This window comes from Cynocephalus volans, chromosome 11 (assembly GCF_027409185.1).
Source record: "Cynocephalus volans isolate mCynVol1 chromosome 11, mCynVol1.pri, whole genome shotgun sequence".
NCBI classification, from domain to species: Eukaryota; Metazoa; Chordata; class Mammalia; order Dermoptera; family Cynocephalidae; genus Cynocephalus; species Cynocephalus volans.
The window spans coordinates 117,722,060-117,747,974 of record NC_084470.1 but is presented as its reverse complement, the minus strand read 5'-3'; the positions used below and the strand labels follow the sequence as shown (position 1 = coordinate 117,747,974).

The window sequence follows — 25,915 nt, the reverse complement described above, 5'->3', positions numbered from 1 at the left end:
GAACTCCAGATGATTATCCTAATCATGAGAGTCAAGACAAGAAAAGGGGAGACTAAGGAGGACTAGCTCATGTGTCTACTTCAATGGCTAAAGAGTGCCTTAGGGCTTAGCTGCAAAAAGACCCTCTCACCACTTGACTGCTGAGCCGATGGACCCTACGGACTTGATGCCCATGGAGTTCTGCCTGTTATATAGATCTCAAGTGGTTCCTGTCCCAGACAATGTGGAGGGTCCATAGAATGTGCCCAATTACTGCTCCATCTGGCATGGAGCTGTTGCTTGACTTTTTCCTTGCTAGATGTCCAGAGTCACTGGTGCTACGGCCCTTATGTGGCCCTATTATAGAGACCTGTGTTTCCCTTTTTCTAAACTAAATGGTGCATGGGTTCCCAGCTTCTGTGGAAGGAATCTCAGTTTCTCTTCCAGAGAGGATCAGGAGGAACTAAATATGGGCCCCTCTCTCCTCTGCTCCTGACCCTGCTTTTTGCTTGTGAAACGTTTCTAGCTTCCTGGTGTTCAGCTGCTGGGGATGGCTGGTGAGGTCAGCTGAGCTGAGCTCAAGCCCCTCTGGAGGCTCGTGGTTTGGTCTGCCTAATTTCTCTTTCACCAGTTGAGGGATGGGTTTGGAGAACAGTGGAACTTTCTAGCATTAACTTTCAGCATTAACTTTCTAGCCCAGGTCCTTTTGTTGGGTGCCCAGAGAGGCTGCTTTCCCTACCCTGCTCCTGCTCTGTGCACACAGCTGACTCCGTCTCCAAGTCCCTCTTATTTTGGTTATAGATGACATGTCAAAACTCCAATCGCTGTCAATCTCTACCTTCAAAGGCTCCACCAACTGGTCTGAAGTGGAGAACTTTTCTGATGGCTCCTGGGCTATGACCCTCTTTTTGCTGTCTTGGCTTGTGAGTTGTGGGTAGGGTGTGTTGGGGTGGGAGCTAAGGAAGCCTGAATTAGGTCAGAGAGTAAATGCCACTCAGCTTAATACAGTAACATTTACGCATAGCTTACTCTGTCCAAATAATGTGCCAGGCCCCACGGGGAGACTGTGAGGTGGCTATGGCATGATTCCTGTTCTAAAGATGCTTAGAGCTGAGGGAGAGAAACCCCACACCCACATCCAGACCCAGAGCAAGACGCCTTCTGCCAAGTGCTTACAGTTGGTGGGCGCTGCAGTTGTAAAACTTGAACTCGGTGCTGACAAATATCTTCCCCGTCTCCTTGGACCTCAGCTGCAACTCTAGCCCAAACCAGTCTGGAAAAACAAAAACAGAAAAAGGAGTGGGGTGTGGGGACAACCTGGGGGCCCAGTGGACAGCATGAAGGAAAAGGGTAAATGATTAAGCCACCCCAGGGCTCTCATGGGGTGCAGATGGTGAGTGGGACCTGCTGAATCATCTCTTCTCCTCCCAGAAGAACCCCTTTCACTGATGGCCAGCCCACCCCCTATCTCCAGACCCAGATGTTCCCGTCTGCAGAGAGGATGTAAGGAACTCCACAGAGCCCCTTGCCTTGACCGGGCATGTTCAGTTACTGAAAGAATTTCAGAAATATGAGGCCAGAACCTCTCACGCCCCCAGTCTTGTGGACAGAACCCGCCGAAAACCACTGACTATATACACTCTCATTTCTAGAAGGGATGGGAAGTCTGGAAAGACTCTACACACTGTGCACCCTTAACCCAAATGGGAGCAAAGGTTTTCCTTCCTCCCAAATTTTGCTTTGGGGCATGACAGTCTGCTTTCAAACTAAAATGAGTTGTACAAGCCAATATTAACGTCTGGTACTAGAGGACTTGGTCAGGCAATCTGTGCCTGGTTCTTGTGACCCTCATCCCTACCACGGTAGAGCAGCCCCCCAGCACGGGATCTCATGCAGACACTTCTCACCTTGATCCAGAGGGATGACAGGGACGTCCTTGGGCCCAGGTGAGATGCAGATGACCTGGCTCCCGGACACCTTCCCCTCCACCTCTGTCAGGTTCCCAAAGGCACAGGCGATGCCCGCAGACAGATCAGGGGCATCACTCACGACCAGGATGAGCTGAGGGAGAAGCAGAAAGGTGATGCCCTAGGAAGAGCTCAGGAGACCTGGCTCCTGGCCTGGATCACTTGCCCACATGTCTTCCCTGATGCACCTTCAAAAGGAAGGTGATCTGGTTGATCTATCTGCCAACTTTGACACTGAACAATCACAGCAATTAATTGTTCAATGGGGTGCAGGGTCAAAGGTCCTAATTAATATTATTATTAATTGATTTTTTCAATCTTGTCTAGCATCAGAAAGCACTGGGGGGTGGGGGCACTACATAGAAAAGTAGTGCCCATCAAAATCCACCGCAGACCATGCTCATTTTGACTTGAAAATTAATCACAAGGCACCATGCAAACTCGAAAGCAAGTCACGAGCCCTTCCTAAACAAGCCTTAGCCTTGGCTCACAGGAGAGTAAGTGCCACCAATCTGGAGGCTTACCAGGAGCTCACTAAGTGGCTGGAAGATAGCTAGCTCCTCACCCCGGCCACCATTCATTCAGAGGCTGCTCCTCAAGGCTGTGGTTCTCCTAGAGTTTTTGCTTCTCTGTTACTTCTGGCTCTCTGCTCTCTAGCAACACCCCTAGAGTGGGGTTCAGGGGATCAGAGAAGTGACCACCAATGGCTGGATGATGTCCACTATTACCTATGGGTTTCAGTCCTCTCTGCCAGTGGTTTCCAGCCTTCTCAAGTGTGAATACCTTCCTTTTAATGGTAAAAATATCACAGACTCTCTCAGAAGAATCTGTTAATTGAGAAAATACTTAATGGCAAAATAGTGCTTTAATTCAGTGCACTTTTAAATGAGTTTGTACTCAGTGACCACAGCACAGCATCTAAGTGGTATCTGAACAGGTAGGAAACGTGACTGGCTCCCCCTGGCAATGGAGGAGCGTCCACGAGTTTCACGGTGATGCACCCCTGTGACCCCCAAGTTGTGGGCCAGTACGTAGCAGGTCTCCCTTTGTCTTCCTACCAGCACCTGGCGCTGTGTGTTTGCAGTGGGCTTCTCAGCTGCAGCGGGTATCACCTAGCCATCCCACACATCTGTCTGCACTGAGTCTCTGCCCCAGTTTCGCTCCCATGGGGCCAAGAGACTCAGGCACAAACTCCCTGGTTTGTTCCCTCAGTTGCATTTGAGCCAACACCTCCTGGTGGGGATGAATGAACCCAAATCTTGGAAGGTTCATGAACTAATTAACATTTGTGAATGCTCATAAAACCTTCAGAATGAAATAATAGTGCAGGGCCTGAGGACATGAAGTATTGTGGGTTGTACGTTGACAGGTGGTTAAGGGCTATTTTATTGTTTTTAATATCCTCTTTAATCGCACACTGACTTCGAATTGAGCCTCAGTCTCTCTCTCTCTCTCTTTCTTTCTCTATTGCACACACACACACACACACACACACACACACACACACACACACACAGGCAACCTGCTGATTTCTATGACAGAGTGTAGCAAGTGGAGCACTGTAAATATAGCATACACTAAAGGATGTGTTATTTAGCACTGGATTGCATTATGTCGTAGATGTTTGTTACCAAATGCAAAATCTAGATTTACAAAACAGATCAATGGTAATGAATTTGTGGGGAGTCTGGAGAATGACTGTGCCCTTTACAATAGGAGTTACCATAGGTTTTCTATAAATATGAAGATTCCTTGGAGCATTTAAATTCTAATCAGTTCACAGATGTATGTGCGGGCGCTCCCTCCCCCTCTGCAGGAAGTACTTGCCGGCAGGCTGTGCTCAGACACTGAGATGCTGCTGGGGTGCACTGTGAGGCTCACGCACTGGCTGATGCTGGCAGCAAATCGATTAGGTTCCCAGGCCCGTTGGCACTTGTCCCTGCGGGAGCACCTGCACAAACACAAATTCACAAGAGGTCAGGCCTCTGGGACCCATCTGTTTGGCTCCATTGTCCCCTGGGGCGTAAGGGGGATTTGCTACCCCAAGGCCTGTGGCTTGTCTTCTCGTGATGACTTTCACTGTACTCCAGAGGGCTTTGGTGAATCCCAGATGGTCTCTATTGCATGCAGCTAAGGACAGACTAAGAGGAAGTAGGATGAATCCCCAACATGAGAGACGTAGTTGAGACATAGAGAACACCCTTGACAGCACTGTGGGATGCTGCGATGAGCGAGTGAGCAAAGTCTGGGGAGCTTGAGTAGCAGCACAGCTGTAGGCTGAGAACATGAACTCTGGAGCCAGAGTGCCTGGGTCCTTCCTTCAGGTTTATTACCTACTAGTTGTGCCCCCTGGGTAAAGTTACTTAATTTCTCTGTGCCTCAGCTTCCACAACAGTAAGAGGGTAAGAATGATGATAATACTTCATAGGGTTGGTGTAAGGAGGAAAGGAGTTAGTGCTTAGAAAATGTCCTGACACTTAATAGGTGCCATGTTAATGTTAGCCCTTGTAGTACTAATGATGATGGTGATGAATATTGTTCACCTCCAGAAGAATTTAGAAAACAGGAGGGGACTTGGCTGTGTGGGACAGTGTGCTCACAATGTTGAGGGTGGATTAACGGCTCTTTAAAGGCAGCGGCCATGTTTTATTCATTGGGATATTCTACCTGTCACTCGGCATATTTTAAATAAATGTTTGTGTCATGAAATAATGTCTTGAGACAGAGAGACAGACAAGGAAACGCAGCCAGGGTTGCCTCTGTCAGAAAGCTTGTGTGGCCATTTCTCCCAACATCTTCCGACTCTGGCTCTAGGCTCCTCTGCCCCCAGTGGCAGGTGTACATCGTGACACCTGAATGCAAGAGCATCCAGTTGCCACCTGCAGTGTCACGTGGGAGAATGCTCCAGGTCTGGTATGTCTCCAAACCAAGTAGCCACCCGGGCACTACAAGATTCCACAATCAGGCAGTGATTCCCACCCCAAGTCCCCCCAGACTCCTCCCCCTCTTCCTTTCCAGGGACATAATGGATCTAAATATGAATGCTGTCAAAGAAAAGAATTATTGAGGTTTAAGTGAATCCTTAAGATAGCTCTAAAGTGAGCTCTTGACTGGAGCCTTTATCTCATTGACTCACTGAAATGGCTCTTTTTTATCATACTATTTATGGCAACAGCCCTAACAGAGATAAATAGCCTTGCAGACAATAACACACTTGCAAGAGCAAGGCATACAGAAGAGACAGGAAGGTTTCAAATCCCCCCGACCCAGAGGCTTTTTAGCAATCTCCCTCAGCCCTCTGCCTCCAGAGGAGAGGCCAGCCCATGGGCCTGGGAGCTGAAGGCTGCCTAGTCAGCACATTCTGCTGTTCCCAAGGCAGGCTGGTGCTGGCAGGTGGACAAGTGGGTGCAGGAGGGTCTGGGGAAGGCGAGAATGATGCGGCTAAGTTGTTCTAGTAGCCACAGATGACCCAGGAGGACGACAGAGGTGGTCTGGGGCAGTGGGGAGACTTGGGCACTGTTGGTAGGTCTACAGGTACTAGTACAAGTTGGGGAAAGCAGATGTCCTTCCTGATGAATAGATGACAATCCCTGCTCTACAATTTTGGTGTGTTCTACGTGTGAGAAGTGCCACAGGCACTGAAGTTGGGAGGGCAGTGTGGGGAGGAGTGGGGAGTAGGTGGGACTGCTGGACATGACTAATGCACAACAAGAGGGCAAGTAGCTCAGGACACTTTGCACAGAGCTGGTTGTGGGCTGTCAAGTTCTTAAGAGAGAGAAATTCTCTTGAGGATGGAACCTGCCAGCTGGTGGGTGAGCCTCACTGGAGGGAACCCCAATTCACCCCTTTTGCCATTCCTGGGGCACGACGTGGGTGGTGTCAGCATCTTCACCACTTGTCTGACCGAAATGAAGACTCACTGTCCAGGTTTTGCCAAGAGTCTGCAAAACTTTGTCAGGAGTTTCTTACCTCCAAAACCCAAGCAGCAAATCTAGTGTTCATGAGTAAAAATCCAGTCCAGATTTTGCATCTGTGAGGCACCAGCCCCGCTCCCTCCAGAGCCCTCCCAACACCTGCTGCAGAGGCTGGAAGCCAAGAGCTATTGTGCAGGACCCTGAACTCTGGCCTGCCGCCTCCGCCTCCACCCCGAGCCCCGCACATTTAACGGAGAAGTTTGGCTGGCTGGCACCGAGCCGTGGGGTTTCCAACTCCACTGGGCAACAGAACTCCTAGCCAGCTCCTGCCTTTCGGGTTTTCACCCTTTTCTCTCCCTCTGGGGCTCTTCAAATTAGGAAGTTTAAATGTGATTTTGCATTTCTATTCAGCTGGTATTCAATGGCTGGGGATGTATCTGAATAGGGATATGAGGCCAGTTGGAGTGAGAGGCAGACTTCTTGGAATCATGAAATAATGAGGCCAGAGGGGTCCTCCCCAAGGGTAAAGGGTCTATAATAATTATTTTGATTTGTGTAACCTCTTCTGGGCTTCTTATTTCCAAAGCATTTATTATTTCATTGAGTCTTCACAATTTGCCTGTGAAATAGGCATTTTTCCTATTTAGCAGCTAGGAAATGGAGCCCTGAACTTGCCTGTGGGCCCATCCAGGGTCACACAGCAGCTAGCTGGAATCCAACCGTCCCACCTCCAGAGCACCATCATCTGCAGGCTCTTGGCAGGGACATCTATTTCAGGCTACACGGAGGAGGTTCTTGGGAAACCTAGAGATTCTACAGCTACCCTTGTGAGTTCTCTCAACAGGGCATATATCCCTTCTGCACAGCTGGGAGGGCAAAATTCAGAAGTCAAATGACAGACAGAGAAGCAAAGTCACTGCAGTTAGAAAGAAGGCCCAGCCACGGCCTCTCTGCCTCTTCTGCTCCCAACACTGCAGCCATGATTAGAATTAGCCTAGAAGAGGGAAATTCCTCTCTCTGCCAGCCACTGTCGAATCCCACCATCCCAGGAAAGCCCCTGGTCTTCCTCATGCAGGCCCTTTTCCAAAACATCCCAAACTTACATGTTATGCAGGGCACACCAGCCACAGTGAGGGTCCTCTGAGCTCAGGCACTCCCCACAAGTCGTGTACTGTTCACATGACTCCACGGGGACCCTGGTGACCTGGCAGAGAGGGGGAAGAGAGCACAGTGAGGTCAGGTTGTGACAACTCGCAGATGTGTGTTCAGACTCATCCACAGCTACCCTACCTCGCATTGTCACCTCCCCTACAGAGTTGACACGGGGGGTTAAGCAGCAGCCTCAATGGTCTCATATCCACTCGCATACAGCAGCTATGGCTAAGCAGGGTGCGTTTCTGAGTGGCAAGCCCAAGACTTCTTGCCTTTGCCAGGGATAGAAGCAAATCCTCCCACCTACTTCTGCCTGCCACTGATGTCCTGCCAAGAGCTGCGCAAGCCAGCGGCAAGTGCTGAAAATGGTTAACTCTGCTGAAAGGCTTTTGAGTGGCACAAACTCATCTCTGAAGAGCTTTCAGCTGGGCTTGGGCTGAGACATTCTGTCTGCAGAGAAAACATTTTAAAAGGGAGAGAAGGAGAAACTTTTCCCATCAAATAATATTCATAGCATGGCATGGGCTCTTTACAGCCAACCAAATATACCACCTGGATCCAATTATCCCATTCTCTTAAGTCTGCATTCAGCTTCTGTAGCAAATCTCCATCCTTTGAAAAGTCTGGCTAAATGGGAGCATCCACAGAGAAGAGCTGCCTGTATGATTCTGTCTTGCCTGGAAAGTGGGAATTTGCAGATCAAGACCCTGCTTACTGGAGAGTGCAGCCCTTGCAAGCTCCTCCTGGATTTCTGGTGGAGCCCTGCAGGGACTTGCACAGGGCCTGTTTGATTGTTACTCAGCCCTACCTGCACAGCACGCATGGCAATAAAGGCCAAGCAAGGGGGTCAGAGGACTGAAGTGCTCCATTTTTTATGTCCCAGGTATCTGTCGCTGCCTAGGGCAGGAGGCTGCTGGGCTGGGAATGGGTTCTCATTTGTTAGGGCATAGAGGCCCCTCGCCTACTGGATGTGTGAGCTCAAGTGAAAACACAAACTGTGCTCCCACGGCACAGCAGGGGGACAAAGGCTATGATGGAGACACTTTCAGAGCATCCTCCTGAGAGGTTCAGGATGGATCCTAACACTGTTCATTCAGCAAATATTTATTAGATGTCAACTGTAGAGACCTGGTGCTATGCAAGAGAGAAAACAGCAGTCAGCAGCACACAGATTCTGCCCTTGCAGCGCCCCCACAGTCCAGTGGGAGCTGGTGATTACAAACCGAGAGTTGCCGTGGTACTGTGCTGAGTTTTTGTTGGGTGGAATTGGCGTGAATGCTGGGGGCCTTGGGAGCACCTTACGGGGGTTGCCCAATGCAACCTGTCAGGAGAAAGGGGCTAGGGGAGTAGGGTGAGCCTTGAAGGGCAAAAGCGTAGCAGCTGCAGAGACCTGGAAAGACATTCCAAACTCAGAGATTATCACAAGCAAGAGTAAGTAATCATGGACCAGTTCAGTATAATTTGAGTGTAGGGTGCACACCGGAGGGGTGCCCCCACCTATCCTAACCGCATCATAACACATGACATTCTGTATCACATGGCTTTTTTGCAAGTGAGTGACAAGATCAGCTTAAACATCCCTAACGTTTCTTTAAAAATAAAAATAAGAAATGCAAGGAGGATAAGTGTAAAATCTCGCAATTTGGTTTAAAAAAATTGATACTCGAAGTGTAGCTTGGGGAATAGCTGGTTTGAAATAGCTTAAGGGTAATAGACGTGAGGGTTTGGGTTGATTCTAAGTCCGATACGACCTGACAGGGTGATGGGATAGTGAAAGGGGCTGATTTGATCGTGGGCTACGTAAGTAAATGTGTAGGGTGGGGATAGAGAGAAGCCACCCCGTACCGGGGAGTTCTGAGCTCAGGTCACTGCCACCTGCCTTAGGAGGGGTGTTGCTCAATGACAGATCCTTCTTAGTGTGGGGCCAGGATGGGGTGAGACCCAGATGTGGTACCTGAGGGACAGCTGATGACCGGGGATGTTTATTTAGCCCAAAGAAGAGAAGTCTGAAGATAGTCATGGAGGCTATTTTCCAGTGTTTGAAGGGCAATAGTGTGCCTGCAGTAGGACTCATGGGTGAAAAGTTTCAGGAAAGCTCAACCTAGGAAAGTCAGGGTTGTCTCATAACACAAGAGCCTGGCCGCCCGAAGGAACGCCTAGCGCAGGTTCACGAGCAGTGTCAAGGTAACATGTCCGGGAGGCTGTGAAGGGATTTCTGTCATCAAAGGAAGGCGACTCTAGTCCCTTCCAATTCTGACCTCCAGGATTCCATTTCCCACAGTTTATCTAACTCCTCCCTGAGATTATTTCTGATTTTTGTCCTGTATGACTTGACAGTTAAAAGATAACATGCAGCCGTCATCACCACCAACTAATTTCACATGGCTTTAAAGAGCAACACTTGAACCCTCCCTCACGGTGCCTCATGGTCTGCAATGCCTACCAGATGCACCTTTCTGAAAGGTTCCTGCTGGAGACCTTCTAGGGTGTCTCTCCCCTGCCCCAGTGACACTCAGCCTGTCAGGATATCTGGTACCCTGGCCACCTGGTGGGCTTCCGCTGGCCCCTCCAAGCCACCCTCTGAGGCCTGAGACCAGCAGTCCAGTGCCCGGCCTCCCATTCTTGGGTTTCGGGCTCCTTGTGAGTGATGTCTGCATCTGGCTGGAAATTAAAACAACTGTCTGCATTGCATTTGGCCTGTCTGTCAAAACACAGCCCGGCTCTCAGCAGCTGGGAAAGGGGGCCCTGAATGGGAGCAGTGTCTCCAGCAACAAAGCCCACTTTCACGCCAAGTGCCACGGAGATAGTGAAACCCTGTTCTTCTCCAAACATGAAACCAATAGCACAACTATTTTTCCTGTTTCCTGGGCCCTCCTAGTGGGATTTTTTTTTTTTTTTTTTTTTAATGCACTGAGTTGAAGAGCAAAGAGAAACAGGAAATTTATAAGTGGGGGCGGGGGGAGCAGTTTCAAAACTTGAATTACTCTCTCCTGTAAGATCTAATGACCATGCACAAACCAGAAGGAAACAATTTCCAGTGACTGGGAGGAGACCCTCAAAGTCAGATACTCCCATGGGCCTCCTCTGTCTCCTATATTCATGTGCTTTTATATTCATTCATGATCAATGTTCATTGATCATGTCCTCCATACAGGCCAGTGCTAGGCACTGCAGGAGAATTAAAACAACAGCATTAAAACACAGCCATCACCTTCAAGGTGCAAACAAACTAGCAATAAAAACAGGGAAATGATGTGTTCTAGGAGGGGTACTGAAAGAGGACTGAAGAAATTCAGAGAAAAGAGAAAATTCTCCTGTCTGTGTTAATACGCTAGCCACTAGCCCCGTGTGGCTACTGAGCATTTGAAAGGTAGCTTGTATGAATTGAGAGGTGCTGTGAGTACACAATACACACTGGAGTTTGAAGATTTAGTCCAGAAAAGAAAAAGTAAAATATCACATTAATCATTTTTTACTGACATGATGAAAAGATAACATTTTGTATATATTGGGTTAAATAAAATCTATTATTAATTTCCCCTGTTTCTTCTTACTTTTTGAAATGTGGCTGCAAAAGAAGTGGGAATCACACACGTAGCTTGTGTTTGTGGCTCACAGTTTATTTCTATGCTTCAGTGCAGTCCCGGATGGAGAGTCCAAGAAGGCTTGGTGGGAGACACGGAATGTGTCTGGGCCGTCAAGAGTGAATAATATTTATACAGATGAAGAGCATTCCAGGAAGAAAGAACCACATGAGCAAACACAGGGAAGCAGAGTTTCTTCAGAAGCCTCGTGTGAGGGCAAGGGTAAAAGAAGTTTGGAAAGGAAGGTTTGGGTGAACTTGGGAATGACCGTGAAGATGCAGAGCTGGACTGTATGAAGTCTCTGAGTTCTCTAGCCTGTCACTCCTTGGTCAAAACAATGTCCTCCAAGAAGTGTCCCTGTGGCTATCAAGGAGCGCTGGCTCTCAATGTGTGGTCCTCCAACCAGCACCGTCGGCATTACCTGTGAGCTTATTAGACAGGAAAATCCAGAACCCACCACCTCAGAAACTCTGGGGATGGGGCCCAGGAAATGGGTTTTAACCACTCTCCAGCTGATATTTACACATGATGCTAAAGTTTGAGAACTGCTGATATAGATTACCTCAGCTCCTTGGGGAACTCTTTTGAAATGTCAGGCCCTGGGGCCAGGAGGAAATGGAATAAAACTGTGCCTTGGGGCTATGGAAGGAATTAGAGTGATTTTGGGGATGTGGAGGAAGGCGACAGCCCTCTGGGGACTACTTTGTACCTAGAGAGAAATTGGTTCTCATAGTTGAGTCTATGGAGACTTTAAAAACTAAGTGCACACCTCCAGAGTTGGAGTCACTGCACTGTGTCTCCCAGGTGACAGTAAGGTGTTTGCTCCAAGGCTGGGTGGGGTGGGGCGGGGTAGGAGTTGCCTCCGGAAACTCAAGAAGGAAAGGAAGCTTTCTCCAGGAGGGTGTCCACCGCATCACGCGGCTCTGTGTCAGGGCTGACTCAGAGTTTAATGGGACATTCCATGTTGATGCTTTAATTAGTGTTTGTTGATTATTATTGCGTTTTAATTACACCTGAGACTCCCTCCTCCTCCACTCTGGGCTCTGGGGTCCGAGGGTGGCTGGGCTGGCAGCCGTGAGAGGCGATGAGTACGACACCACGGGAGGACACCCTTCTCCTGCGCCCATCGCTTTCTCCCAGAGCCGCGGTGCTGCTCCAGAAGAGGTCCCACCCTCGCGCTCGACATTCTTTTCTGCTTGATCTTATGTCTTGTAATTATGCCTCTAATGAATATAACTGTCCTATTAAGTCATTTACTTAAGAAATACTCTTAATTAAAGGTGACTCATACTGTGTTCTTGGCTCCAGGGCCCCCCCTGTCTCTGGTGCCTTCCTCTGTCTGATTCTGCAGCCTTGGGGACACGCGTGGGAAGGGCTCGGCAGGGGTGTGCAGAGTGTGGGTGGTTTCTTTTTCCCCCACTTCTCTGTCAGTTCAGTGTATTGGGTAGCCCACAGGGTGTGAGGCACACCACAGCCAGGGACATTATCAGATTATTATTGGCTGTGGAGACAAGTCACTGAGGGAAGCTGCTGGAACCAGCCTCTTTCCTGGAGATGTTGAAAACATGCAGACCTGTAGGAATTGGACCATCCAGGGTGGGGCCATGAAGGCCTCTGAGGCCCTGCTAGTTACTGTCCTCCAGGACAGAGGCCCTGGATAGGTGCAAACACGTCACTCTTCAGATAGAAGAGTTCCCCAGTGGTGAACAGAAGAACAAGACCCCTTGGCTGAGTGAGCTTGGGGGCAGCCATTAATGCTACGTCTCTGCCACTTTGTGTGGACACCTAGAAGGAGCTACTCGGAGGAGTCTTCCTCAGAGAAACATCTGAGTTAAAAGCAGAAAAACCCACATGATTCTGACAATGGACTGTGCCTGAGTCCCATTCAACCCTTAAACATTTACTGAGCACTTACATGGTGCTAAACCCTGTCAAGCATTGGGTCTACATTCTCTGCCATCCTGGAACCCAGGGTTTGGTTGAGAACAAAACCAAGGAAACAGATAATCTCAGTACAGTGGGATGGATGCCACAACAGAGGTAGAATACAGACACAGTTGTGGCTCAGAGGACAGAGTGGTGGCTCGCCAGAGGGGCACTTGCAGGAGCACTCTGATCAAGAGGCCTGCAGGATTCCTTTGCTACCATGCAAGAGAGATGGAGTGAGAGGCAAGCAGTAAGGGTAAGCTGTTCCCCAGGCTCGTGGGGCCCCACAGAGACCGAGCGGTTAATCCCCTGCTTCCCTGGAATCTGCTCTGCCCCCTGCCAGATGGCACACCTGTCCCCACACACGTCCTCTGCTCCTGACACAAGGAAAGCAACAGAGGCCTTCTCAATGGCCAGGAGCCAGGTGGCAGGGCTGGGAGGTGGCACGGATAGCGCGGCTGGAGCATGCAGTTGGCTTGATCAACAGCCTCCTGGTCCCCAGGGTCTGGGGCAAAGCACGCGGCAGCTGAAGTGGACAGAGCTGGCTCCCTGTGCCTCGGTCCCTCCTTACCAGCCCACCCCCTCACCTCTTCATGTTCGTAGGGTCTCAGACCTGCTTTCTCTTTTCTCTAATCTGAACCTGTTTTCAAGACCCGACACCCACTGCATCCACGACTGATGGCAGATTGAAGCTGCGCGGACTGAGATCAATAACAGCACAATCACACCAATACTGGTAGAGGGTTTTAGCATTTTCCAAATGCTTTCACACGCATTATCTCATTTGATCTGCACAACTCCCCAGAGAGGAAGAGAGGACAGGCACTGTTATGTATTATGATTTCCATTTGATCCACCAGGAAATAAAGGCCCCCAAAGGGCTGGATTAACTCCCGTCTCACAGCGAGCAGCAATGTGGTCAACTGGAGAGGAATCCTCCATTGCCCACGATGGGGCCGTTTTCTCTCCTTGGACACACTGTAGGGATCTTGCTGAGGCATGAGGAGGTGGCTCAGGACTCAGTTCTAGTAGAGAGAGGCTGAGGCCAGGTCTGAGGCAAGACCTGAACAAGGTTCAGGAGGCTTCTGTTTCTCTGACCCCACAGCACTTGGTACCCAGTAGATGTTAACTGATGGCGTGAATGGTGGGGGAGTTTCTCTTCTTCACAGGTTCGCCCCAAATCTTGTCAGCCCTGGGATGGATGGGTGCCATCAGCCTGCGGTTTTCCTGCCTGGGAGCCTAGGGCTCTGCCAGTCCCTTTACACCCGGTGATGGCCACGCTTCAGAGTGCTCACGGGGACAGAAATGTGGGCTGGGGAGGCCCAGCCCAGCCCCCTGCCCTGGTCTGGTTCTTTCAGGCACAGAAGCCAAGGTGGATCCTCTGGGGAAGGGCCAGGCTGCCCCTCGCTCCTGGCACGGCTTGTACTATATCCCCTTCTGCTCAGCAAGTCTCCATGGAAAACTACCCACGTCTCTCTCCTGCCCTTAGAGGAAAAGAGCTGATCGTCTCCTGGATGCCTGAAGAGACACCTTAATCTAAGTCTCCCCTGCTGGGAGCAGTGGAGGTGAGAGGGTATGCAGGCAGCAATGAGATCATGTCCTCTAGGATCTGGTCCCTGGGTACCTGGCTGAGTGAGGGGCCTGAGATCTCTGATGGCTGGTGGGCTCCTGGCTGCACCACGTTGTTGTGAGCCGGGCAGTTGACTGAGCGTGTCCAGTGAAAAGCAGCAGCAGGAATTATAATAATAAGAGCTGCCATTTATCTAGCACCTACTGTATGCCAGGTACTTTACATACATTATCTCATTTAATCCCTGTACCAACTTCAGGGCAGGTATTCTCAGTCTCGCTTTGCTATTAGATATATTGATACTAGAAAAGCGAGTCTCAGGTTAAGTCAACTGCCCAAGGTCACATGCCTCATAGGTGGCAGAAACAGAATCTGAGTCCAGGATTGTCTGACTCCCACACTGAGGCAGTGGGTTTGGGACAGAGGCGAGGACTAAAGAGGGAAGGCCCATGCTCCTGGGGCTGCCCCAAGGGTTGGCCGCCAGAGTCATCTTTCTTTTTCCTAGAAACCGATGCCTAGGTAGGCTGCTGGACACTGCAGTGATGTTCCCCACCTGACCACTGCGTGCGTGCCTCTTAGCTCATGTGACTCTCCTCTGTTTTGTAACACTGATGCAGCCGGTGAATCAGGAGCCACACAGCAAAAGAGGATACCGGCAAGTGAAAGAGGGAGGCAGGTTGGGGAGGGTGGAAGATTCCCTGCTGGATTGTTTCTTAAGACTAGGGAGGAGGCTGTGAGCAGCTTCCGCCATTTCCATCTGAGCCTCCTAAACCCATGTCGCTGAACCCTCAGGGAGCTCAGCCTGGGCAGTGGAGGTAGCAGGGGCTTTTTGTGCAGGTCTTGCCAGTTATTAGCTGTGTGGCCCTGGACACTCTGGTTAACCACTTTAAGCCTCCATCGCCTTATCATTCAAATGGAGACAACAATACCTGTCCCACCCATCTGAGGGAGCAGGGCACCTCTGAGGTCACACTTCCAGCTTCGGTTTCCTATGAGTCAGCTTCCCAATAATTAATGTCAAGAGCTCCTTATTGTTTGTTCCCAGTGTTAGACCCATTTCTTTAAAATCAAGTCATGTATCCAGATCCCCTTAAGTCCTCATAAAGTAAACACCATCCCCGCCCCCGCCCATCCTCTGAGCTGTGGAAGTCACATGATTAATATCATTAAGAAAAAGGAGGCACAAATCCCCCAGAAAACCAGCTGGAGGTTCCGGAACTTGTGATTGCAACTAAAGCAACATGCAGCCTTCTGACCAGAAGCTGACCCCGGGACTGTCTCCTAAGAACTCCCGACTATCTGGAGACCTGAGGGTGGAGTAGAGTTCAAAGAGAAAATCTATTTTTAATGACTTGGGGGAGAAGAGTGAGTGGCTGAGTAATTCAGAGTAATTAACGCTATCACTCAAAGAGAGGAGTCCAAAGTTGGTTGAACTTTTCGATGACTTTTTTTTCTGCTCATTCATAAAAACCCAGCAGAAGTCCGGCAGGAGTCAAGGGAGAGGACAGTAGGGAAAGCCACTTCTGGCCCCAAACAGTGGAATTCAACCTTTGGATGAGTGGGGGCAGTGGCTCCTCCTGCAGACTGTTTTCAGGTAGAGGCTATATTCTGTACTGGTTAGGAAGGTGGACTTAAAGGAGACCGTCCTCAGTTTCAAATCCAGCTCCTATGCTTATCAGCTGTAAGACACCAAGTAAGTTGTCAGACCTCCTTGAGCTTCCGTGTCCTCTGTAAAATGGTGACAATAATGATATCAACTTCACAAGGTTGTTTTGAGGCTTATGTGACATCTGTACACACAGAGCCTTGCATACAGTTGTGCTCAATAGTGGTAGTTATTGTGCTCAGTCTCCAGATGCAGCCCCATTGTAGGTGGCAGTATTTGCACAGGAAAGCTGCAGCGGGCCCTAGCCTGGGCTTTGCACTCCTGTTCTAGGTGACCTAGAGCAAGCCACCCAGCCTGTTATGGTGGAGACTGTTCCCTACCATATGGGGAGAACTATATCCACCCTTTGCATGAAGAGCCCTTCAAACTATCGTTCTCATTAATAACATAATCCCAGTGTTGTAAGGGTGCTGAAACCCAGGACCTTCACGGAAAGAAGTCACATTAAGCCCAGTCCCCTAAGGATGAAGGTCAAACTTGGGCAGAGTAAAACTACAAAGAGAATAGGAAACCAAATGGGCAAAGCAGACATTCCAAACACCACACCATATTTTCTCAGGCAGGACTCCTGTGCCAGAAATATTATAGAGGTGGAAGTAGGGCCCCTTTCTAGTTCTGGCTTTTGGAAGGAGATTCAAAGAAGCAGAGATGCTGATACTCTGTTGTCTCCATGACAACAGTGGATTTCTTCAGTTAGGGAGAGCAGGGGATATAGGAAATGGGGGATGAGAAGGATTTGGGAAATAGGGCCTAAGAAATAACTAAAGCAGATCTCTCACCTGGGAACCAGATGCTTGGGATTAGCCTGGTCCCACAAAGCTCCTTTTAGGGTCAACATCGACTCGTCTGTGCCAAGAGTGGAAGGGGATGATGGCTCGGGAGCCGGGGAACCGGGCAACTGGGCAGTGGGTCCCTTCATCCCACACTGCTATGTGTCCAGGCCTGGCTCCAGTGAGAGCTGTGGACACACAGAGCCCAGGTCCAGCCTTGCCCCGTGGAGCCCAGCTTTATCTAAGAGCTGGGCATCGGCCTAAGATGCTCCGGTCTCTGGGCCCAGGAAGAGGCTGGGCAGAGATCTGGGGCCAGAATATCTTTGCCATTGTCAAGGCTAACTTTAGTGTTGTTTGAGGTGAAGCCTCAGGGAATTTACGTTTGGAGGAATCCTTTGATAATAGGGAAAGTGGGGCTTTTAAGACACTACTGCTCCTAAAGGGGACCATAAAAATCAACTCCCTCTGGTGAAGTTCCTGGCACTGCCTCCCAGGCAAGCTCTAGCTTCTGCCTCCTGGTGCCCGACTGCACTTCCTGCTCTGACGGTGTCACTCGTGGTTATTAATATATACTTGTAGGTTCTCAGGAACTTTTTATGTACTAATTTTCCATCCTTGATACCTTCCTGGGAATCTGCTTCTGGGGTTATGAAGGGACCCCAGGTTGAAGTTCCCAAGTTATCTTTATATGGAGAAGACAGTCGTACAAAGTGGTATAGATGAAATCAGCTTTGGTCAAGCCCAGCTGCCCAGCCCTTTTTCACTACACTCCGGGTAACAGCTGTGTGCTCCACAGACACTGGCTCTGAGCTGTTGTGTAGTTCTGAACAGGCAAACAGCCACTAGAGCCTTAGGTGGTAAAGCGAAATTTGGTGTCCAGTAGATGCCACGGAGTGCATCTTCTCAACTATCTCTCAGCTTTCCTTTCTAACCATCCGAGACTTGGGCACCTTGTCCTCAATGACACATCAGGTCTCCTGACAATATTCTTTGACTTTTCTTAGTATGCTAAGTGGCTAGCTCCCTTGGGAAGGACTATAAAGCAGTTTCTTGTCACTCATAGCTTCCCAGAACAAATTGAGTGGATATGTGTTTGTGTTTATTTGTGTGTATATGTGTTTGTACGTGAGTGTGTGTGAGAGAGAGAAGGAGAGATGGAGGAGAAGAACATGTGTTAAATCTCTGCCTAAGGAAAAAAGAGTCTCCTGCACGTACAGTGAAAAATTTTAATTCCCTTTCTGTATCGAGCTCATTTATTCATTCATGCCATTCACTCATTTGACACTGGCACGGTGGTGACACAAGAGGCAGGGAGGCTCCCGTGCTTTGCTGGATCCTGTGCCTCTGTGCTGCCTTGGGTTGGATAAAAACCATTCCACTGAGGCAGCAATGACCACATGGACTTCAGTACTCTGTACCCAGGGGCTAGTCAGTCTGGGTTGGTTGGCCTGGCCTTGTTAGTCTACATTCACGTAGACTTGATTTATTTATAACTAAGTAGACCTGCCTATGGTTGAAATACACCTGGCACTTATACTTTGTTCATTTGCTTGTTTATTCATTCATTTCTGTATTCATTAGTCCATCCAGGTACAAACCCATCTATTCATTCATCCATTCATTCACAAGACTAGGTATTAAGTCTTGTACTTGGTGCTACAAATATGAATAAGTCGTGGTCTTAAAGCACTTTCAAGAAACATACCCTCTGGCAGGTAATCTAGACTGGGGAAAATGTCACATGAGAGGTTCCAAGCTGGGAGGTTTACTTCTGGCTGAAGGGGCCAAGAAGGTGTCATCTATTTGTGATGGGCCTTGAAAACTTGTTGATATTTTGATAGACAGGAATGGAGGAAGGGCATTTTATAAAGAAAGAATAACAGGAGTAAAGAACAAACATGAGGAGGTGCAGGGAGAATTCCAGAGATGGACAAGCATTAATAAAAGCGATCTGAGGGTGGACTGTGGCAGGCCAGGGTGGTGGAAACACAATGGAACAGAGGAAAAGGGGAAGTTTTGCATTTCTTCTATCCTGTGTCTCCCTTGCAGCAGGACGGTGTCTGATGGCCTCACCGGTCTCTTTTCTATTCTTCCCACACTAGATGTGTTCTGCACACCCTCATTCATCCTTTTCTTCAAAAAGGTTGAAGGTATCATGGGCTCTAAGAGTCAGATTGCCTAGGTCCAAATCCTAGCCCTTTTGCTTATTAGCTGTGTGGCCTTGGCAAGTTACCCAGCTCTGAGCTTCATTTATTCATTTGCAAAATGGTCATGATAATAATAGCACATAAGAGGGTACTTCAAAAAGTTCCTGAAAAATAGAATTGAAAAGTAATACTAATATTTCCATGAACATTTTGAAGAACCCTCATACTTTTAGAAAACTTATCTGCAGATGAGGAAGAAACTGAGGCACAGAGAGTTCTAGTGAATTCATTTAAGGTTTTATAGCCAGTAAGTTGTAGAGCTGGGCCTCAAACCCAGGCAAGCGGGCTACCGGGGCCAGTTCTTAACTTGTACACCACACTGCCTCTTAGGCATGAAGGATGGCACTGGTTATAAAGTACTGAGCGCAGTGCCTTGCATATAGATGATATTTATTATTAATACATAGGCATTAAGCACCTGCTATATATTCTGTGTAGGTTATTAAGTTCAAAGAATGAACAGACACAGGGCCCTGATCCTTCAGTATTCACAGTGTTGTCAGGAAGACAAACAAACATCCCAAATTATAATAAAATGGCACTATGATAAAGCTACAGGAGCAAAGAGGAAGGGCAAATTAGGGAAGGCTTCCAAGAGGTAGTGTTTTGCATTGATGATTTCCGCTAAAAAACAAAATAATAAAAAAGAAATTCCAAAAACAACAAGAAAACACTGCTCCTTGGATGAAGTTTATAGTTCGAACGCTCAGCCTGATGTTTCAGCTTTTGAAACTCTGCTCCCCAGCCCGACTGACATTTCTATTCCTGAACCATTTGGTGAACGTGAATGCCCCTCCTGCCAGGCTGGCCTTGCTGTACGCTCTGTACAGTCCTGCCTCCATGCCTTTGCTCACACATTCCCACTAACCAGAATTTCCTCGTCCCTCCTGCCCACGTACAAATTCCTGGGCTCCTTCTGCTCCAGAAAGCCTTCCTTGGCCAACCTCTGTGACCTCTACCCCTGAACTTAGAATCTGATTGCTCGACCTATTGGCAGTACTCTCATGCGCTTTTTACCTTCTTCCTAGGTGTGTATCTTTTTAGATTACTCACAGGGCTCTGTTTTTATTTCTTCATATGAGATATCCTTGTATGTTCCTACTTCAGTTTCCTACACAAAATAGTCTATAAATACCTGCTGAAAAGCTAATCACACTTGCCCAATGATTCAGGTTTTATTTTAAGCTCCTTAAGTAAATGTGCTCTGCAAAGGTTCTCTAGGTGTGGCTGAGGCCCCCTGGCATTCTGCTAGGATCTGTTATGTAACTTGAGGACTTTAAAATATTTTTTATAGACTTAATGTTTATAGCATGGCAGAAGCACACAGTGTCATGGAAAGGCCACAACTGTTAAAAGTCAGGAGAACTTTGCTCAGCCTCAACTGTGTTCACATACTCAACTGTGCTGAGCAAGTCACTTAACCTCTCTGAGCCTCAGTTTTCACATCTGTAAATATTATTGGATGTTAAAATTAAAGCATCCATCACGGCACCAAGATACAGAAATGCTGCATTCTAAAGTAAGTGGCAGTCTGTCATACCATTTTCCAGAGGAGGTTCTCAAGACTCAGGTTCATGATTCTTCTTTCCCTTACCCTAAGTTCCCAGACCCAGCTCAATGAAATAAAAGGGTTGAAGGAATTAAAAGAAAAAGATTTTATGAGCTTCTTCGGAGGAAGCCCTTGGACTGCTATAACCTAGCCACCCTTCAATAGGACCACCTGGAAATGTTAAGTTGCATGCCCTGAACTGCAGGAAATCCAGAGGGTGGGCTGGCGAGCTCTCAGGGAGCAGAGTGAAAGCGGGGACTTGGGAAGTCGCTGCACTCGCCTCCCTCCCCCGATGAGGGTGGCAGGCTGTGATGTACAAATGCTTCTCTTGCAGCAGATGTGGACACCTTAGGAGGGAGAGTTGGCCTGGAAGACCCCCTGGAGGTGGTGTTGGGACCCCACTGTGAGTATCTATATGGAGGAAGTATGGCCCCCTTGATGGGAGCTGCAGCCAGAGAAGCTCAGCAGGGGGGTGTCCAAAGGCCTAGCCTGGAAAGAGTCAGAAACATCAGCCAGGCCTGAGAACAGGAGGCTATCTTGTGACAGTTCCAGTTCCAGTGAGAAAGAACCTCTCTGATCCCTTCCCTTCTTACAAAGCTGCTTAAGTTGGGGTGTGTGTGTGTGTGAGGGGGGGCGGTGCTGGTAAGTGAGAAAGAGAAAGAGAGAAAAGTGGAGAGCCTGCAACAGGCCCAGGCAAGGGGAGGGAACAATCTGTGCTCCAGTCAAGTCTAGAGGTTACTTCTGGTCTGGAATTGGGCATTATAACTCTGAATTGAGGCTGCATTTGAGAATTAAAATGACTTCCCCCTCTCCCCTTGAATGCATAAAGTCCTAACCCTCAATGTGGTGGCATTAGGAGGTGGGGCCTTTGGGAGGTAGTGAGGCTTAGATGAGGTCATGAGGATACGGCTGCCATGATGGCATTAGTGCTTTTACAAGAAAGGACACCAGAGCTTTCTCTATCTACTATGTGAGGACAGAACAAGAAGGTGATCGTCTGCAAGCCAGGAAGAGGGCCCTCGCAAAGAACCAAATCTGCTGGCACCTTGACCTTGGACTTTCCAGCCTCTACAACTGTCTGTTGTTTAACCACCCAGTTTATGATATTTTGTGATAGCAGACTGAGTAGACTAAGACAGCCACTTTGGAGATAGTTTGGCAGTTTCTTAGAAAGTAAACATAATCTTACCATATAATTCAGCAATCTCACTCCTAGGAACTTACCCAGATGAGCTGAAAACTTATGCCCACACAAAACCTGCATGCAAATGTTTATTAGCTCTATTCATAACTGCCCCAAATTGGAAGCAACCAAGAGGTCCTTAAATAGGTGAGTGAATAAACTGGTACATCCATACAGTACAGTATAATTCAGCAATAAAAATAAATGAGCTCTTAAAGCCACAAAAAGACATGTAGGACCCTTAACTTAAAAAAGCCAGTCAGAAAAGACTGGCTTTTTTTCATTATCCAAGAGTGAGTTGATAAGCTATGCAGCCTGCCTCCAACCTAGGCAAAACATCCCCCACGATCCACATTTTGATGGGTTGGTGCGAGATAAATAAAGCTGGTTTTGATATCTCCCAGCATACTGGTTAGGCATGATAACGTTAATGATTGCTGCTCCTAACTCACATATTTGCATCGGTCAGTATCAGGCTTATTGCACACATCAGAGGAATGATTGCTGCTACTTCCGGTACAGATTAATAAATTTCTGATAAAATGATTTTTTAAAAAAAGAAAATTCTGGACATTGACTCCTTGCAGATGGGTCAGCTGACCATTCTTCCTGAAATTCTGGTGTCCTTCTGGGGAGTACCTAGGTCATGCAGTCTTTTTTTCAACTAAAGAGGCTCATGGGTCAAAAGAATTTGACAGCTGCCACACAGAGAACCTCTTGAACCATTTGCCTGTCTTCAGGAGAAGCAAGCACAATCATTAAGTACAATATCTGAAGCTGGTCTGAGATGACAAGGCAGAGGTGAGGAGCTCCTGCACAGGGGACCTCTGGGAGCTCCAGCCTCCCCGACCCCCAGCAGCTGGTCCTGCTTGAGCAATAGTGGGGATTAGAACTTTGCAGCCTCCCTTCCCTGCAGGCTGGTGGTGGGGACTGTTCAAATCTTTACCTTCCCCACTGCTTCCTATGGCTGACGTCTTCAGTGGTTGTCTCAAATGTAATCAGTGTCATGGAGCCTCTGGGGTCCACCAAGGATGAGATGAACTTGGGGAGACAGAAGAGAGATAAAAGTTTTTTCTTTTTCTTTTTTAAACAGGTGCTTAGGAAATTAATTAGAGCAAATAATCACTGAATTGTCTGAGTCTTTATTTTATTTGGTGCATACAGGGTCTGGTGGAAAAAAAATGGAATTTTAAATAATTTTGGAGTTATAACTGATGTAATTAGGTGCTCAGTGAACACTTAGCATCGAGCTGTGCTTATTAAAATTACTGTTTTAATCAGAACATTGCTGGAGAATCATTAATAATACAATGGCTTGATTCCCCGGAACTCTAATTAGACCTGGACTTTTAACCACCTGAGCGTAATCTGGCTCCGTCTGGTTACGCACCACGGGTGACGCATTATCATTCCAGGGCACGTGGGGATGGAGCATCAATACTGCTATTTAGTGGCTGCCTGCATGCTTGATTTTGGAGCAGGAGAGTGTGTTAGGGGGCAGGGGGGTACTGAGGAGGCTGAGAGGTAGAAGTGGAGGAGATCGGCCAGGGCTTGGGGTTGGAGGTCTTCAGGAAAAAGTGGCCAGAGATACTTTCCCTGAGGCCACCAGCCAGACATGCCTTATGCATTGTTCTACATGGGAACAACACAGCTGCAATATCATAGACACAGCTGACAGCCATTTCCCCAGGGCCTGCCCCTCACCCAAACCAAACACACCTCCAGGCGGGGCACAGGTACAGTCCCCGCTAAGCCACTGGACATCAAAAATTGAATCAATCGTTCATTAAGTCATAACAAAAGGTTAATCTGGTAAAAGGCTGGGACCACTTCTTAATTTTCCTGTCCAGTACTTTGTGTCACCATACAGAGAGACCATGAGATTGGCTGAGTTTCTCCAGAACTTTCTAATCGTTACAGACATTTTGCAGGTAACAAGGTTCAGACCTGGAGGGAAGTGATGTGTTTGTGTCCCCTGAGACACCTGGCTGGGCTAGTGTTCGGGGAGAGGGGTCATTGGCCTGGCTCACAGCTGTGAGCACAGAACTTTGGTGTCTCTGCACCTTCCGCTGGTGACTCCGTGTGTCAACAACACAGATTTCGCCCCCACTGGGGGCACAGGCCTCTGATAGATGTCACAGGGATGGCTGAAAGCAAAGGAAATGGAAACATGCTTTCTGCTCTCCTAAAGCTTGCTAACTAGTTAGAAGGGCATAACAAAGATGTGAAAAAAAGATTTTGGACTCTTAAAAGGCAGAGACTGAGAGTGAAAATGAAGCTGGAGCCAGATGAGGGCGTATAAAGTCATGTGTGATCAGAGTGGGGCAGGGTTAACCAGAGAGAGGGTGCAGCTCTCTGAAGGAGGGCCAGGGGCCAGACTTCATCTGCTGAGGTTTGGGGAAGGAGAGACGCATCCTTTGCTGGTACTGGAGGCCCTGAGATGACGAGATTAAACTCTGAGACCCCCTTTCTAAACCACCGCTAGCTAATACAGTACTTTCATGCAATTTGTAAAAGGTGCCGCCTCTGGCTGTGTGACTTGGTAAGATGAATGAGGACTTGGTTTCAGCCCCCATTCGCCTCTCAAACAGATGCTTTTGTGCAGTGCACAACCTGAGCCATCATATCTGGTACCCAAAGTCTCTAGGAAAATAGGGAATTGAAAAATGATTAGGGGTCCATCAGAGTCTGGCCTAGCTGATCCAGAGGCAGAATATTTCTAAGGGCTAAATATTGTGGTACTAACTTATAATTTCTGTGTGTCAGGGTCAGGCAGGGCAGTCAGAAGGTGCAGAGAGATGAAAGTCAGCTGTGGGTTCAAGAGCATGGAAGGCTCCATGGAGGAGACAGGGCTAGAGAAGAGACAGGGTGAAAAGTGTCCTGGGCATGAAAATGTCAAAAACCAAAGCAGAGAAAGGAGCTTTAGAGTGTGCTCTGGGGACAGTAAGGGACACAATAAAGGATGTCCCCATTTGGATCTCTATTCTTACTGATTCCATTTTAAATAATAATCAAAAAGGTAAAGTAATTCTAGAGTTCCTTCAAGGAAGAGCCCAATGAAAGAATTTCTCTGTAAACTAACACCACTGGGATGAAGGGAGGGAAGTTTCCACCACTGGGGGGATCTAAGCAGAGGCTCCAGGTCCACAGTGAGTGAGAGGCGGGACTCAGGGGTCCTCTCCACCTCCAAGAGAGCCTGGCTGGCTCCTCATCCCTTCCTGGACTCCGGACAGCCCTCTCACTCCAGGGGGATTTACACACAGCAGAAGGTGGGATATGAGGGGAGAACGACCTCTGCGCTTTGGAACAGATGGTTACGAGAACCCTTGTGCTTCTGAAAAAAGAATCCCATAAAGGACAGCCCCTGACACACACACACATATGCGCCCCATCACTCCACAAACTCCTACTCTTATATAAACACTCTCATGAACACAAACGTGCATCCATACCATACACTCACATTACACGCCAATACACCAATGGCACACACACCTTTCACACATGTGCACATCGCACGCTCACACTGCTGCTCCATGCACACATTCATGCCACACGCCCTCCTAGCACACAGACACGCCCACCGCACCCATCACCCCCTCCACCCCCGCCTGCACACAACTGAGAGAAGAAAAGAGTCATCGGGAGCTGTCTCCCTCTGGCTGGTAGTGAAGAAGGATTAGGGCTGCCCAAGATTAAACAGAGGAGTTAAAAATGACAAACAGACTTCTAAACAGGATTAGAGTGTTAATGAAAACCATAATGAATGGAAGAGCCACACTGATATCATGCATAAATGGCCATAAATATCAAACCAACAGATGAGATCCTAGATGCTGCCGTTTTGAACCCCATCAAATTACTTGCACCATAATTCATCAATAAATAACCAAGCCCAGTTTCATATTTAAGGTCCTGGCATGTTTCAGAGAATAGGCTCTGAGGCCAGACAGATCCAGGTTTGAATCCTGTTTTTGCCCCTGACTAGCCTGGTTTTCTTGGGCACGTTAATCTGCTTGCTTAGTCTCAGTTTCTTCATCTATAAAATGTGTATGATTATCTCCCTAATAGGGATGTTGTGAGGATTAAATTAAGTCCTGGGCAGCTATAATAATAATTTATAAGAATATTAACAGTTTATTATTACAGTTACTACTAATTTTCACTATTATCCCTTGTACTCTTCAGCTCCCTGGCGTCAAGGAAAGCCCATTAGGTGCACCCATTGGATAGTAGGATTAGTAGGGAAATAAGGAAAAATGGAGAAGGGGGATAGAAGAAATAGGAAAGAGTAGGAGACCAAGAGAAAGGGCAGGGAGAAGGAGAAAGACAGCAGATCCCTCAGGGGCACACTCTGGCATCATGCGTGGTGTGGTGCCAGGGGAAGGAGAGGTTATGGAGCAGCCAGACAACTATGGCGCAGCCTTCCTAAGATTTTTACGATAAAA

At 48.1% G+C, this 25,915-nt stretch overlaps 1 protein-coding gene across 1 annotated transcript in view; it reads right to left on the bottom strand.

The window, feature by feature from the left end:
* PLXNA2 (plexin A2) overlaps window positions 1-25,915 on the bottom strand; it is a 204,543-nt gene that overhangs the window by 64,288 nt on the left and 114,340 nt on the right. The window contains exons 5-8 of the mRNA XM_063114090.1: window positions 6,964-7,064; window positions 3,774-3,897; window positions 1,887-2,040; window positions 1,156-1,252 (exon numbers count right to left, since the gene is read on the bottom strand). Coding sequence (XP_062970160.1) covers window positions 1,156-1,252; window positions 1,887-2,040; window positions 3,774-3,897; window positions 6,964-7,064 — 476 coding nt within the window. The remainder of the gene's footprint in view (window positions 1-1,155; window positions 1,253-1,886; window positions 2,041-3,773; window positions 3,898-6,963; window positions 7,065-25,915) is intronic.